Source organism: Zalophus californianus, chromosome 6, assembly GCF_009762305.2.
Source record: "Zalophus californianus isolate mZalCal1 chromosome 6, mZalCal1.pri.v2, whole genome shotgun sequence".
Classification (NCBI taxonomy): Eukaryota; Metazoa; Chordata; class Mammalia; order Carnivora; family Otariidae; genus Zalophus; species Zalophus californianus.
The window spans coordinates 30,900,465-30,914,968 of NC_045600.1; the positions used below are offsets into that span (position 1 = coordinate 30,900,465).

At 49.0% G+C, this 14,504-nt stretch overlaps 1 protein-coding gene across 5 annotated transcripts in view; it reads left to right on the forward strand.

Moving 5' to 3' along the window:
- The window catches only part of SLC8A3 (solute carrier family 8 member A3), a 132,047-nt gene extending 117,773 nt beyond the window's left edge, over positions 1-14,274 (forward strand). For 2 of the 5 annotated variants that reach the window (XM_027568794.1, XM_027568791.1), the window contains 5 exons: positions 2,692-2,709; positions 6,658-6,782; positions 7,326-7,425; positions 9,127-9,402; positions 11,794-14,034. In XM_027568794.1, coding sequence (XP_027424595.1) covers positions 2,692-2,709; positions 6,658-6,782; positions 7,326-7,425; positions 9,127-9,402; positions 11,794-12,170 — 896 coding nt within the window. In that variant the 3' untranslated portion in view covers positions 12,171-14,034. Of the gene's footprint in view, positions 1-2,691; positions 2,710-6,657; positions 6,783-7,325; positions 7,426-9,126; positions 9,403-11,793; positions 14,035-14,076 lie in introns of those variants that run through there. The other 3 variants (XR_003515529.1, XM_027568792.1, XM_027568793.1) reach the window with 3 other exon arrangements.
- The last annotated feature ends 230 nt before the right edge of the window (positions 14,275-14,504 follow it).

The window sequence follows — 14,504 nt, forward strand, 5'->3', positions numbered from 1 at the left end:
AACAGCAGGACAGGGAGTGACCTAGGATACACCTTGCATTCTTCAAGAGACTTGACCAAATGCAAATGCCTTTGGCTACTCCCCCCGCCACCTTTTTTTTTTTTTTTTTTTGCCCTGAACTCTGTCCAAGGAGATGTCAGCAAAGTCCTAGTGGAGCCTCGTCCTAGGGAGTGAGTATGTGAGAAGGCGAGGATCCTCCAGGTCTTCCCAGTGACCAAGATGCCAAGTTGGAAGGTGCCAATAGGAAATATGTGCATTTCCTGACCTCCTGGTCTATTGTGTGTTTTCAGTTTCTTCACATCTTCCCATATTTTGGCATTAGACCATAAGGTGAAAGGTCATACAGCCTGAGTGTCTAGACTCAGAATCAAATGAAAACCCATCCTGATTTTCAGAATCCCCCACTGTTCTCAGAGTGAGAAGCTGTCTCTTCATGATCACTGCTGCATGGGAGAGTCTTAGGCATTCAGAACAGCATAGACTTTGCATGGTCAAAATGACAATTGCGTTACCGAAAAAAAAAAAGGACTGTATTTGAAATAGCAGATTCTATTCTTGGCAAACAAAACAGACTTTAGAGGTGAGATTAAATGCTCTGGATAAGCTAGAGGAGGGAAAAGGGAGGATGAATAGGAAACATGGTTGCTCTGGTGTAGAGTAAGTGCTCTAGTCCAGAAGTAGACATTGGAGGGCAACACCGAGCAGCATGGTCAAGGCTGTTGGGGCTGGACAGTTGGAGCCTCATGTGGAAAGGAAAGCACTCTCCCCCTGTCTGTGGCCCCTCTTACCACATCAGTGGGCTCACCCTGACAGGCTGCCCAGATGCTTCCAGTTACTCACAGAGCTATGCTATTTCCTGTATGTCCCTGGGGTATCCGAGCAGGGATAAATGATGCTCACCTGACCCTGGGGATCAATACAGGGGAAAACTCAGCTGCAGATTCTCTCATCAGCAGCAGCAGGAAAAACACCCTGGAGGTATTATGTCACTCAGAATTGGCCTATCTGGATCTCGCTGACCCATCTATAACTGTTAAGTGGAAAGTCTCAAATTCATATAGACAATGGCCAGATAATGGTACGATTCCAGCTGACTGCAAGCCCTCTCACTGTGATAGAGATGATCCTGGGTTGGGAGGGACTTCTGAGTGAAAACCAGGACAGCAGGGACCCTTTTGGAAGAGCTACCCCTTGTCTGGCCTACCTGGGCTCACTGATGTGTTCGGGTTTCTGGTTTCCCCTGGAGCTTGAGGGCCAGGAAGGGTTCTGCTTCTGTACAGATCCATAGAAGGAGCAGAATGAACAAGCTCTCTCGCTATCTGTCTGTCTACCTATCCATCTCAATGTAGCAAGGAGATTCACTCAATTACCCCTTGGAATTCCATACGGGAGAAACCAGAAAAAGTTGACTGCTGTTTGCTCTGCTTATATACCATAAAAATTCTCAGTCCACGTGTCTTCAGTGGTTGTGACTGTGAGATGGTGGATCACTGGCCCAAGTTGCATTCCTAGAGATTTTTAGAAGAAACAATTCACAGACACCACCCCCGCTCCTTCCTCGGCACCGTCAGTCACCAGCTGTACCAGGAGGATGTGGTGGGATGTTACCAGACTTTTATTTGACAAGAGCCAGGGAGTGTGGGGCCGTACTGAGACACCACTGAGAGGAAAATGTGGTATGTCACAAGAATTTTTTAGCATAAGTCCAAATTCGGGAGCTAGGAATGCCCTGCGTTAGGTACGTCTAACTCAGCTTCCCAGTCCATGTAGGGGCCTTATCATTTGTCATCTCCCATCTACAAATAGCTTTCTGTATGACAGTTTCTCTGGTCCAGAATACCTGGACCCTAGTTAACCTGTCCTTTCTGGAACAAAAACACCACCATCCAGAGATACAGCCCCACAGGATCTACAAAAAATACAATTGCCAAAATAGGTGGCAAAAAACAAACCTCAATTGAACCCCTACTACTTGTGGTGACTTTGCTAGGCACAGGTAATACAAAATGGTACTACCCTAACCTCTAGGCTGTATCTATAAAAAGATAAACCATTCAAAGAAAACATTTTGCAGAACTCAAAGTTCCAGCCAACGTGGTAGCTAGGAAGCTATTTGTGGCCATGGAAGTTTTATGGGCACTGGGAAGCTAAGCCCGATCTGGTTATAAGGTCAGGAATGGAAGACACAGGACTGAGTACTGTTCCACTGTTGTAGGCCACTGCTCAGGACCCTGAATTCCTACTCAAGCCCCAGGGTCATATGCCCCCCTGATAAGGCAGCAACACTCTACAGTTTTCATGGTAACTGGATCCTCATTCCTTTACAGAATGGATATGATAACCTGATTTCTTAGAAGATCACGAATGACCAACTCTGTCTCTGCTCCGCTCACATGGATTCCCCATCCTCATTCCTCTTCCCCTTGCCCCCAGACCTGTAGGAAAGGTGTGGGGAAAGTCAGGCTGCAGGGCTCTGCTGCTCAGCAGTCCCTCCAGTGGCTTATACTTCTTGCTGCTGCTGTGCATGCCCTAAATGCTGCCTTTTGCATGTGGCTGCAAAGCTCTCACCCACTAAGCTCACTGCTTTCCTTATCCTGCTGCAACCACAAAGCCTGGGGATACTTTCAAGATGGGACCTTAATGCTCTTTCCTTTTCTTTCTTCCCCTTGTCTGGTACCCATTTGCAAACAGCGCTCCTGTTGTCTCCAGGTAAGAGGTGTCTTGCCCCCTCTTTTCTACTTCTCGCCAGTGCCATTATTTAGTTTAAGACCAATGTCCTTTGATTTAATAGGAACTGCGGGCTCAAGCTAACCTGACAAGTTCTCCTAAGGACTGAGAGGTTTATTTCCCCACTTGAAGTAATTGTGAGGAAGTAGACAATTCTTTGAGCACCACTTCTGTCAGCGGATGTGGGTAAAGGCAGAGCTGGTCCTCTCTGGGACCAGGAAGAGAGTTGAAACTTACCAAACAGACAGTGGGTCATAGACTTCTCCTGAGTTTTAGTTCATCTGTCATCTCATGTTGTAGGGCAAGAAAGGATGAGAGTCTGGGCTGAATCTCCTAATGGGATCATGATGGGATTTGAAAGAAAATACTTTGATCTTGAAGGCACCAGGGGAAAATAATCAGGAGCTGCTGTGAGAACATGAAAAGCAATTTTTGAAAAATCTGGAATTTTACTGATCCTAGAGATCTTCCATCTCATTACAGCTGAGACCTAAGTTGCTAGAACTTTTGTTCATTTGTCATTGAAGTCACATGTGTCACGAACATGAAGAAGAATTAGGATATTATGGGTGGTGGGGACAATTATCTGGCTGGAAATAGAAATTTGGGAGAATTTATTTTGGATGTATTCTCATGCAGAATCTAGGTTCTGTTGTAGGATGTACACCTTCTTTGAGAGTATGCTTGCATCAGTGGAATGAAATCATAAACAACATCCAACTTTGTGAGCAGAAAGGAAAGCATTTCCAGCATATCAGCAATACTATAACTCTCAGTGCAGGCAGAGTGAGCTATACAAGATGTCTCAATATAAGTTAAAATAACACTTTAAATTCATCAGCTCTTTGAACATATAACAAATTTTAGGAGCATTTGAGAGGCAAAACGTCTTACAGAATTCACTGGTATTCAAAATTACATATAGGCTGAACCCTGGTTTTGAGAAGGGGCAATATATATATTAAGAACTCCTCCTTGGAGCCTTTAAACAACAACAGTAAAAATAGGTAAAGCCTACATTTTTTTCTTTCTGAAAAAAAAAAAAAGGGACTCCAGCTTCCTTGGCCATTTGCTTCCTCTTTGTACCAACAGGATAAGAACTACCTCTGACCCCATACATTCCACTATTCCCCCAGGGTATTAATGCCATAGCATTAGGAATTCCTTCTCTACTTCACTTACCTTCTTGCCTGAAGAGGTATTTGGGCTTCCAACTCTTGCTTCTACCCACCCCCACCACCAGCCACACGCATATATACACAAAACAAAGATTGTGATTTAATTTGGGCTTTCTTGTACTTTTAACATATTTGCAAAAATACCAATAAAAGCTGAAATAGGAAAAGAAGGTATCATTTTCTAAATCTTTCAGTCTGTAGACTTTTAATCTAGGGGCCCATGGGTAGACTTTAAATTCACTGGAAATTTCTAATTCTTGTTTGGATTTTCCTGAGCAGACAGGCAGACATGATTAACAATGCCTGGCGGTGAAAGACAGAGAGTAAATATGTTCATTCTGAGCTACACCACCAAGTTCAGGGACCTGGGAGTGAGCGCACTAGCTGCGTTGCCCCGTTTCTTTCTGAGGATGCCTGTAGAGCATTCCCAGCAATCTATTCTTGTCTGGCCTGGCAAGCTCTTTGTTCTTCCAATATTTGCTCAATCTTTCATCCTATTCATATTCTCTCTCTTTCTCTCTCTCTGCACCCCTCCCCCCTTTTCTGAGGTCTGAGAGTTTCTTCAGTCAGTCCAAATATCAAAATCACCTATCATTTATTCCCTTCGCTTGAAATTCTGAGGAGTTACATAAACAAGCTATCACAATCATTGTGGACTTTTAGATTTGAGACTTTTCACTCTCTCAAGAAATTAATTTGAATGTAAAAGAATGATCATTACCAAAGATAGAAAAAGGCAGGAATTTCTACCAAACCAAGACACTAAATCAGAGTTGATTTAAAGGCATGTGAATCAATCACTTAACCGCTATATATGGAGTACCTCTGTGGGGCTGTGGGAGATCCAAAGATAGAGGATTGGTATTTGTCAAAGAGATTTTTGCAAAAAGCTAGATGGAAAAACTGACTGTCACCACAGGGGTGGACAGGTCAGTAGGTAGATCAATATCCTGCCAGGTGGATATAGTGCCAGACTGATAGCTGGACAAGGGGTTAGACAGGTACATTTATATGTCACTGGAGAGCTCATTATACTGGTATAAAGTTCTTTAGGCACATGTAAAGTATGACACGGGGGCATCGGGGAGGGAGGAGTAGAATAATACTCTCATTGCTAGGATAGCCATTATGATAGGGTGCCAAAACCTACAAGCAGAGGAAAAAAGTACCCTTGCTTTTAAAGAATCGATGAGTCTTTTTCTAAAGGCTTTTTCTCAGAGTGGCTTGCAGTCTGGCTTCTAGGATCACTGACTTTATAGCCAGAACCCTAGGTGTACCCGGATTTACCTTCATAATTAACTAATAAGACTCAGAATCAATGGCTTGAATAAAGTTAGGCTGCTAAAGGGTGTCTGCTTACTTAGAAATAGACAGGACTTTGATCCTTGAGAAATAATTGCTTCTGAAAGCTGTCACCAACACTAGCAGGAGGACAGCACCAGGGACAGCTCCCAAACGTTTTGGGATTGCCCTCTGTATTTGGTGCGCGAAGCACTGAGTGAAACAGCCAGCTCAGGAATCCTCCGCATACTTTCTTCCCGTCTTCATTCAGGACAACTAAGAAAATCCTTATATAAAACAGCCTCTCTGGTAACTTACACTCTTGGCTTATCGTCTTTCCAGTGAATTCCTTTCCTTGCAACTTCAAGAGCTCGAGTCTCACCTGTCCCTACACTTCACCGGTTCCCAAGTTAGAGAGAAAAGAAGACCTCCTTGGCCTCTGACCCACTTTGTCCTTGAGATTATCCAAGGACTAAAGGATTCCCATAGGAGATTCACTGTGTGGAATGAAAGCAATTAAGGAACTGAATAAAAGAATTAATTGCATGTAAGAATGTGGACTTGGAAGGAAAGATGTTTAAATGATCTCTGAAAGAAACAGGCTGCCAAGAGCAATTTTCTAATCAAAGGGGAATAAAAAGATTCAATCTCTATTTCACTTTAATCCAGAAAACATGTCTTCATGGTGAAGTGGTCTTAAAATGGACTCACCAGTTGAAATGGAAAAATTTCCCCACCATTCAACCTGAGAAGGGACCTCTGGTAAATGAGTCAAGATGCTGAGGGACACAGGGAATGCCTCAAAAAAAAAGTAAAGGAAGAGCTTCCTTTTGGTTTTGATTGAACGAGTATTTCTGTTCCAGAAGAAATGTGCCTGGTTCCTACAGAAATCCTGGGGATCTTTCATTGGAAAATCAGGAAATCTTGCAAGTTTCTCACTGTGGGGATAACATTCACTTGTATGGAGTGTAGATATTCCTCCTTTCTCCTCTATAGAGGGCACAGTCCGAACGGTGTTGGAAACAGATGTTAATGGGGGGGACCAGTAGACATATCCTTTGGATTAACTTGTGGTTCTGACCTCCAAGAACTTTTATATCAAGTAGTTGAACAGTCCAGCCCGACAATTCAAAGTTGTTAAATGCTTTTGTGCCCAACTCTCCAATATCTCACCAGATGACTTGGGGACTTCAGTAGGTGCTACTTCTTGGAAGGTCTTTGGGTCAGCTTGCTCACCCAGTTACAAAATGGAAATAGGAATGCTTGTTCCAGGCCCTCAGGGGACCCTCCCAGGGTCTGACGGTCATAAAACGTTTAGCACATTATAGAAAGGGGCACTAAAAAATACCTGAAGTCCTTACTCTCGAGAGAAGTTTGCTTTGTGCCCACTGCCCCTGCCTTATACTCTGAGCTTTAGACTCCTAGGGAGTGGTGAATGTGCTAAAGCTAGTCTGATTTTGTTTTGTTGCAGAGGTGACAGACAGAAAGCTGACTGTGGAGGAAGAGGAAGCCAAGAGGATAGCAGAAATGGGAAAGCCAGTACTGGGCGAACACCCCAAACTAGAGGTCATCATTGAAGAGTCCTTTGAGTTCAAGGTCAGGCCATAAATGAGATCTAATGGAATAATAGAGTAATGCGGTGGGAGGTAGAAGTTTTGTTACAGTTTCACCACTGAATAGTGAAGCTGAAACTGAACAAATCACTTACCCACCCAGTGTCAGTGTCCCCATTTGTAACATGGAACTAATAGTGCTGGCCATTTAGATCCTAGGAATATTGGGAGGAAACATAACAAATGGAATAAATGGGCTATAAAGCCCCTCAATGTATTATCACTATTGTTTAACTGTATTTTAAAAACAAAGATTCTAAAATTTACTACTCTGGAGCAAGGTTTATTGGCATCATTACCGTTATGCTCTATTTTATTGCTCTTAGTATCCAATATCCACCATCACAACCAAAGAAAAGAGAAATAGAAAGACTGACCCAGAAGATATCATCCAAGGCCATTACTCCCAGGACCCATGTGGATACACCTGGAATGCAAGACATCTTTCATTCCCTTGAAACACCAGACTCCTCAACAATTCTGAGCGTTCTAACCTCATGATTCCAAGTTTTTATCTCCCTGACAGAATACGGTGGACAAACTGATCAAGAAGACAAACCTGGCCATGGTTGTGGGGACCCATTCCTGGAGGGACCAATTCATGGAGGCCATCACTGTCAGTGCAGGTAAGAGGCACCGGCCTTGCTGAGAGAAGCAGGCGACGCCAGAGAAGGGAGAACACAGCCCCATCAGCAGCTGCCAATTTCTGGGCAGGCCCTGCGTCCCAGCTCTAGTCCTTGCTCTTGGACTGTTTTACCAGGTCACTTTGGAAAAGAATCATGGGGTAGCTAGAAGAGCATGGCTATCACTGGTTTCAAATCCTGGCCGCCCCCGTGTGACCTGGGACAATTTACCCCCCCTCCACCTCAATTTCCTCATTCAAAAAGGGAACCATTTCGACCGTTCTCAGCAAAGCAGAATGGTAGAGCCTGGTACCAAACAGGAACTCATTAAATTCTGGTTTCCATCATTCCTTCCTCTCACTTTTTTGGGCCTCCTTTTCTGTAAACTGGGGGACTATTCTGATTAGAGATGTGGGGGTCCACAGTTTGTACAATCTCTGCACTAACACTGACAAACCTCCACCCTGGGTGATTCAAGACCTCTCCTTGGCCATTCCCTGACAGGCTCCCTCAGTGGTGGCCCAGAACACAGCCAGGGCCCCAGATGAGGTCTCTCCACCACCACCCATAGTGCCTCTTGGCACCGCGGAGCCCTCCCCGTACTGCCCAGCTCCACTGGCCTTGTCTGCTTTCATGAGGCTTTGCTGTCATAGCAACCACAGGGTCCCGTGCCTGAGGCCCGGGAGCCAGGGCAGAAGTACCGCCGGCAAGAGAGGGTGGCCGCGGCAGCTGCTGCCCCACATCTCACATCGCCCGCCTCAGATCGCCCCAGGTCCCCCTTTGATGACCTTACTTTGACCCTAAAGGGACAATAAACAGAATATAGGCGACCCTATAGGCGAACCCCCTCCTTTCTCAAGCGAGGGAACAGAGGCTCAGATATAAGAGGTGATTTTCCTCAGCTTACCAATCCTCTTCCCGGCAAAGCTGCACCCGGAACTCAAGCGCCCTAACTCCTGCTCTTTAAAACCCTAGCCTCCCCTGATCGTGTCAAACATAACAGAGGTGGCCCTGGACGAGGTACCAGGGGGCCTCAGCACACCCTCTCCTCCCGGACTGCCGAGCGGGCAACTTGGCCCCCATTTCCTGGTAAGGACAATGGGGCCCAGCCCTGCTCTGTCCCACGGGCTATCGGGAGGATGGCGCCAGGTCTCTAGTATGCCCACATGATCTGGAAGGACAGCCGCACCCCCCCCCACCGCCCCGGGACAGATAGCAACCAGAACCGGGAGGTTATTGCTGCAGGCATGTCAGGAACATTAGGGAGGCGCTCCGCCCTCGTCCAGTGAAGAGCGGACACGCGGCTGATTTCGCTTTTCTTCACCCAGGCAACTGGACGCAGCCTGCTTCCCCCTCCTCTCTGCTTCATAGCCTTGTCCTTCCCGTGTTTCCCGCCCGCCCCCCCCCCCCCCCCCCGCCGCCGGCCTCTCTCTTTCTCCCTTCTTTCCCTGTTCCCCCCGTCCTCTCCCTCCCACCCTCCCGGGTGCCCTGCGTTCACATTAACCAGTGGGGCACCCCCACTCGGTTCCCCTTTCCCCCACCGTCGTCTGGCGCCCAGGCCCTGGCCCACGCCACTGCCCGGGAGAGGGCTGCAGTCTCCTGCCAGCTAATAATGCTTGCCGCGTGCGTTGACTTGACTTGTTGCTGAACGGGGGGGTCTAACCTCGCTGCCCTTCCCCGGGGCCTGTTTTGTCTGGTCGGCAGCCGGGGACGAGGATGAGGATGAGTCCGGGGAGGAGCGGCTGCCGTCCTGCTTTGACTACGTCATGCACTTCCTGACGGTCTTCTGGAAGGTGCTGTTTGCCTGCGTGCCCCCCACAGAGTACTGCCATGGCTGGGCCTGCTTCGTCGTGTCCATTCTCATCATTGGCACGCTCACGGCCATAATCGGGGACCTGGCCTCCCACTTTGGCTGCACCATTGGCCTCAAGGACTCCGTCACCGCTGTCGTTTTTGTGGCATTTGGCACCTCTGTGCCAGGTAAGAGTGAGGGGGGCCTGGGTTCGCAAAGAGGTTATTACCAGGTCCAAGGGACCCCTCCACTTTACCTCAGTATCTTCCTTACTCTCTCGAATCTGAGCTTCACAGAGCCTCTGCCCTGAAGGTGCACAGGAGCCAAAGGGATTAATGAAAACGATTACTAGCGAGAGCTAACATTTCCTGAACGCTTTTGATGTGTGGGGCACTGTGTGTGCTACGCAGTTTACAGGTTCCCTCTCTGTAATGCTCACCAAAACCCTAGGTAAGCGGGATCGTTATTACCCCCACATGGCAAACGAGAAAACTGAGGCCCACAGAGCTAAGTCAACCGCCCACGTGAGTGGCCCACTTTCTTAACCTCCACATGATATGAAGGCCACAAACAATGTAATTCAAAGACTATAGATACTGTTCTCCCACTTGTCTCTGGCAGCCGCCGAGACTAAAGATTAGCCCACTTGAAGATGTCACAATAGAAATGTTCACAAGCATTCTTGGCTTCCTCACTTAGAAGGACACCTGTGAGTACAAATTGTCTCCTGGCGGGACAGGAGAGGAAGCTTAGTGAGCTCTTGTCCTTTCCTGTGATGAATTACATATTCTTTTCTTTTCTTATAAACATCCGAAGCCGAACAAGAGCAGGCATGAATTTATTCATTCATCAGACAGATATTTACCGAGCCCGAGGCAGTCCTGTGCTAGTCGTTGAGGCTGTCATGGGATGCGGGCAGGCGCACTCCCCGCTCTGAGCGGAGTTCAGCAGCTACTGGCAGAAATTGCACTCAACTCCTGTAATTAAAATCATCTCAGTAAGTTCAGTGACAAGAGAGTAGAGGTGCTGTGTAAGCATAGAACAGGGGGACCTGGGCTGGACTGGGTCGTGGATGGCTTCCAAGAGAGGCTTATATAAGCTGGGCTGGAATGACAAGCAGTTAGCTCGCAGAGGGCTGTGTTAGCTCAGGCTCCTGACTTAGTTCAGCTGGGTGTCCAGGACATCTGAGCCTGAGCTCCTGCCAGGGAGCCTTCTCGCTAACCATAGCAAGGAAGAGCGAGCATCCTCCACCAGGAGGGTTAGGCTGAGTCCCATTAGACAGGACTCTGCTGGCTGGACCCAGGGAAACCCTTCCTGGACTAAGAGAATAAATCCTAGAGGGTAACTGAATTGACATGACACTCCAGGAAAACCGCGTCCTCAAACCCCAGCACAGAGCAGTGGGATTATTTGTACATTGGTGGTGCAAGAGGCTTGGCTCTCATGGAAATGTGTCAGGTGGTAGGAAGTTAGACGGATGATCCACGGAAGGCTTTGTGGGGGAGATGCCCTGTGATCTCTGTTCTCCAGGCCTCAAGGGACTGGAACTATCAGAGGGGAAGGAGCAGAACTACCACAGGGGAAAAAGGAACGCACGTGGGAAGAAATTGCAGAGGATCAGAGGCGGAAAAGCAAGGTCATAGGCAAGAACAGGCAAGAGGTTTTCTCTGGGAGATCCGAGAAAATTGGCAACAAGGAGGCGAGGCAGGACAAGCGGGCAAGGAGAGAGCTTGGGACACTTCCAAGTCCTTGCAGTTGGCCCAGGGAGTGGCTGGCAGCATTAGGGGCTTCACAAAGGTTACGCGGTGGTGCACCCAGCTGATTTCATGGCTTTGCCCGAAATTCTTTGGGGTGGTGCTATGCAAAGGGCCCTTCCATGAGGGTTTTAGGGCCATATGCCTTGTTAACTGCCCGTGTGACCTTGGGTAGATTCCTTGACCCTTATTTTCCTTTACCTGTGAAATCAAAGGGTGGCTTGATGTCCCTGACAGCCCTTCCAATGCCTACAATCCACGCCAACATCTAAAGTCAAGCAGCTTGCAGGGCCCTGTGTCCCATATACTAACTACAGAGGCAGAGCCCTGTCTTCCTTGAGCGCATACCTCATGGTTCCCTGGCGTGTCCTCTGTCCCCGTAAATCCAGCCCCTAACACAATGCCAAGTCCCAGGGCATTGCCCATGACTGTGTTACGTGAGCTGATACCCCACGTGATGGTTACAATCAGGCATTTACCTTCAGCAGCTTCCCAGGATGCTGAGGTTCCCTGGGCAGATCATCATGGGATAGCAAACTCCCCTTATTGAAAAAAATAATCCAAAGGGAACAGCAAACCTCCTGAGTAAATATCAGGAACAACAGGCCCTTATTCAGGCCCCAGCAGATGAGGAACCTGAAGCCCGGAGGAGTGAGGTGACCTGTCCAAGGTCACACAACCCGTTCATGGCAGAGCCCCTGCCTCTCCTTCCTGAGCTTGGCCTGGGGCCCCAGCTGCCTTTTGGACACATGGGGGGAGGGGGTGGAGGGAGGAGCCTCCGCGTCTCAGGCTCCCTGCAGCTCCCACCGTCTCTCCCTTTTCCAGACATGTTTGCCAGCAAAGCCGCCGCCATCCAAGATACGTATTCTGATGCCTCCATCGGCAACGTCACAGGCAGCAACGCCATCAACGTCTTCCTGGGCATCGGTCTGGCCTGGTCCGTGGCCGCCATCTACTGGGCCCTGCAGGGACAGGCGTTCTACGTGTCCGCCGGCACGCTGGCCTTCTCGGTCACCCTCTTCACCATCTTCGCGTTCGTGTGCATCAGCGTGCTCCTGTACCGCCGGCGGCCGCACCTGGGCGGGGAGCTGGGCGGCCCTCGCGGCTGCAAGCTGGCCACGACGTGGCTCTTCGTGAGCCTGTGGCTCCTGTACATACTCTTTGCCACGCTGGAGGCCTACTGCTACATCAGGGGCTTCTGAGCCACGGCGCGGGGCCTCCGCAGCACACGCCTCGGACTTCTCCTAAGGGAAGGGCGCTTTGCCACCGCGACCTCGCCGGGGAGCAGCCCGCGGAGGCGGCGGCAGGACTCGAGCCCCAGGAGCCCCACCCCCGACCCAGCCCCCCTCCCCCCCCCGCAGTGGGACTGAAAGGGCAGAGTCTTAACCAATCAGAGTGGAGGAAACACCCACTTTACGAAGTATTTAATTCAATACAAACCACGACAGCAACAAATCCACCTCCTCCGCATCTTCCCACCCATGTCCCTGACCCACAGGGGGCTCAGACCCTTCCGCCGCCTTCCCATTATTCCTTTGCTCCCTCTGCTGCCCTGGGGGCCGGGCTCCCGCTGTCCGTCGGGTTGGCCACCTCCGCACCCTCTGCCGCAGCTGGCGAGGGCGGAAGTGAGTCCAACCCCCCTTCCCCCCCCAGGCCGCCGTCATCGTGGCCATTACTGTGCTCGCTTTCCCATCAGGTGTCCTCATTGTTGGTTTTGTCTTTTCTTTCTGAAGTCAGTTAACAAAGGTGCTGTGAGGGAACCCAAGGCGGGAGCGGACAGGTAGAGGCAGGACGCTCAGCCGCACCCTCTCCCCCTCTCCCCTCTCCTCCCTCCCCTCCCTCCTTCCCGCCTCCCCCTCTGCCCCTCTCCCCTCTCCCTCTCCTCTCTCCCTTCCCTCCTTCCCCCCTCTCCCCTTCTGCCCCTCTTCCCGTCTTCCCTCTCCCCCTCTTCCCCCACCCCCTCTCCCGGGTAACAGCTGTCTCTTGGCTCCAGCCCGTCCTCCACCCCCCACCCCACTCTGCTTTTCTTCTCAGTGGGAGAGGGATGTTGTTCGGGTGGTAGTGTGTTTGCACACCCACGAGGAGCGCTGAAGAACCGGGGCTGGCGCTGGGGCAGGAGGAGCTTTATATGCTTATGTCGAAATCCACTTTAAAACAAAAGGTCATGGTTCCCTTCTGTGCCCTTTCCAGTTTATTCCGTCTGTCCGGCTGTGGCCGTGTCTATACGTTTATCCTTCTGCAGGAAGACCCTCCACATGGGAGATAGGGGACAGAAATGGATTGGTACCTGATGACAAAGGGCAGCTGGGGAGACAAAAGGCATAGATGGCTTCTTGAGTATCTTTGGCTTCAGATCCGAGGCCGAGGAGAAGAGCTGTCCACCTCATGAGATCTTGGAGGGAAACGATTGTATTTAAAATGTCAGTGCTTCGGAGAAATGTCAGCTTCACCAACCCCTCACTTTCTAATGCGCCACACTAAGAGGTCTGACTGTATTTCTTGAGGTAATGCAAAAACTGAGAGGTTGATACGAAAACCAGGGGCTCCTTCCACCTCTCCTGGACCCTCAGGTCACGTTCGAAAGCATTTTCACAAGGTACGAACTGGAATTTCTCATCTCTCCCACATTCCTGCTTGTTTTTAAACCTCATGAAGCTCTTTTTCCAGCCTGTGGGCTATTTCTTGCCCCAGTAAAGAAGAATCTTAGTTGCTATCATCCCACGGAGACTGGGTTTATAGAAAAAGAGATTGCCATGGCCTACAGACCTTTTCCCAACAAATTTGGAAAGGCCCTGGCTTTAAAACACACACGCTTGTGCGCACACACGCACACACACAAATACACAGTCCTCACAAAACTGCCCACAGATCTTTAGGCTTTCTGCATTGACATAAATACATTTTTTAAGGGAAAAAAGAGAAATTAAAAAACACCTGTTTAATTTTAAACACATTTTTTTAAGAAAAAAATAACTAAAAAAGAAACAGTGCTCATGTCATAAGCTATGTTGACAGTTGCCAGTGGAAATGTTGGGTTGGTTAAAAAAAAAATAAAAGCTATACTTATAGCTCTCTAAATACAGCTTTGCTTCTTCCATGTTTCTTCAGGAAAAGGTCCAGGGGGCCATCTGGGGTTTCCTCTGGAGCAGATGCGGTTAAGGTGAAAGTGTCGTCTCCTATTTGTATCTCCTGTCTGCATCTGCGTCCCCTCAGATGCCAGTGTTCCAGACCCAGTATTTTTAAAGCAAAAAGAATACTTCAGGGAAATGCCACCCGTCAAAAGCTGGACGTTGGGATGCTGGAAGACCGAAGCAGCAGAGCTGCGGTGATTAGGGGAAAGAGGCTTTTGTATCAGAAAGACACGGTGGGGCAGGAGGCCCGCCAGGCAAACAAGGCCCTGTATCTCTTACCAGTAGGCACATCCGTTTGTTCGTTGACTCATCATCCATGCAACAAGTCGATTTTGAACATCGTTGGTGCATTGAGCTACATTCTGGTGATACAAGGAAGACCTCAAGCAACTCACAGTCCAGAGG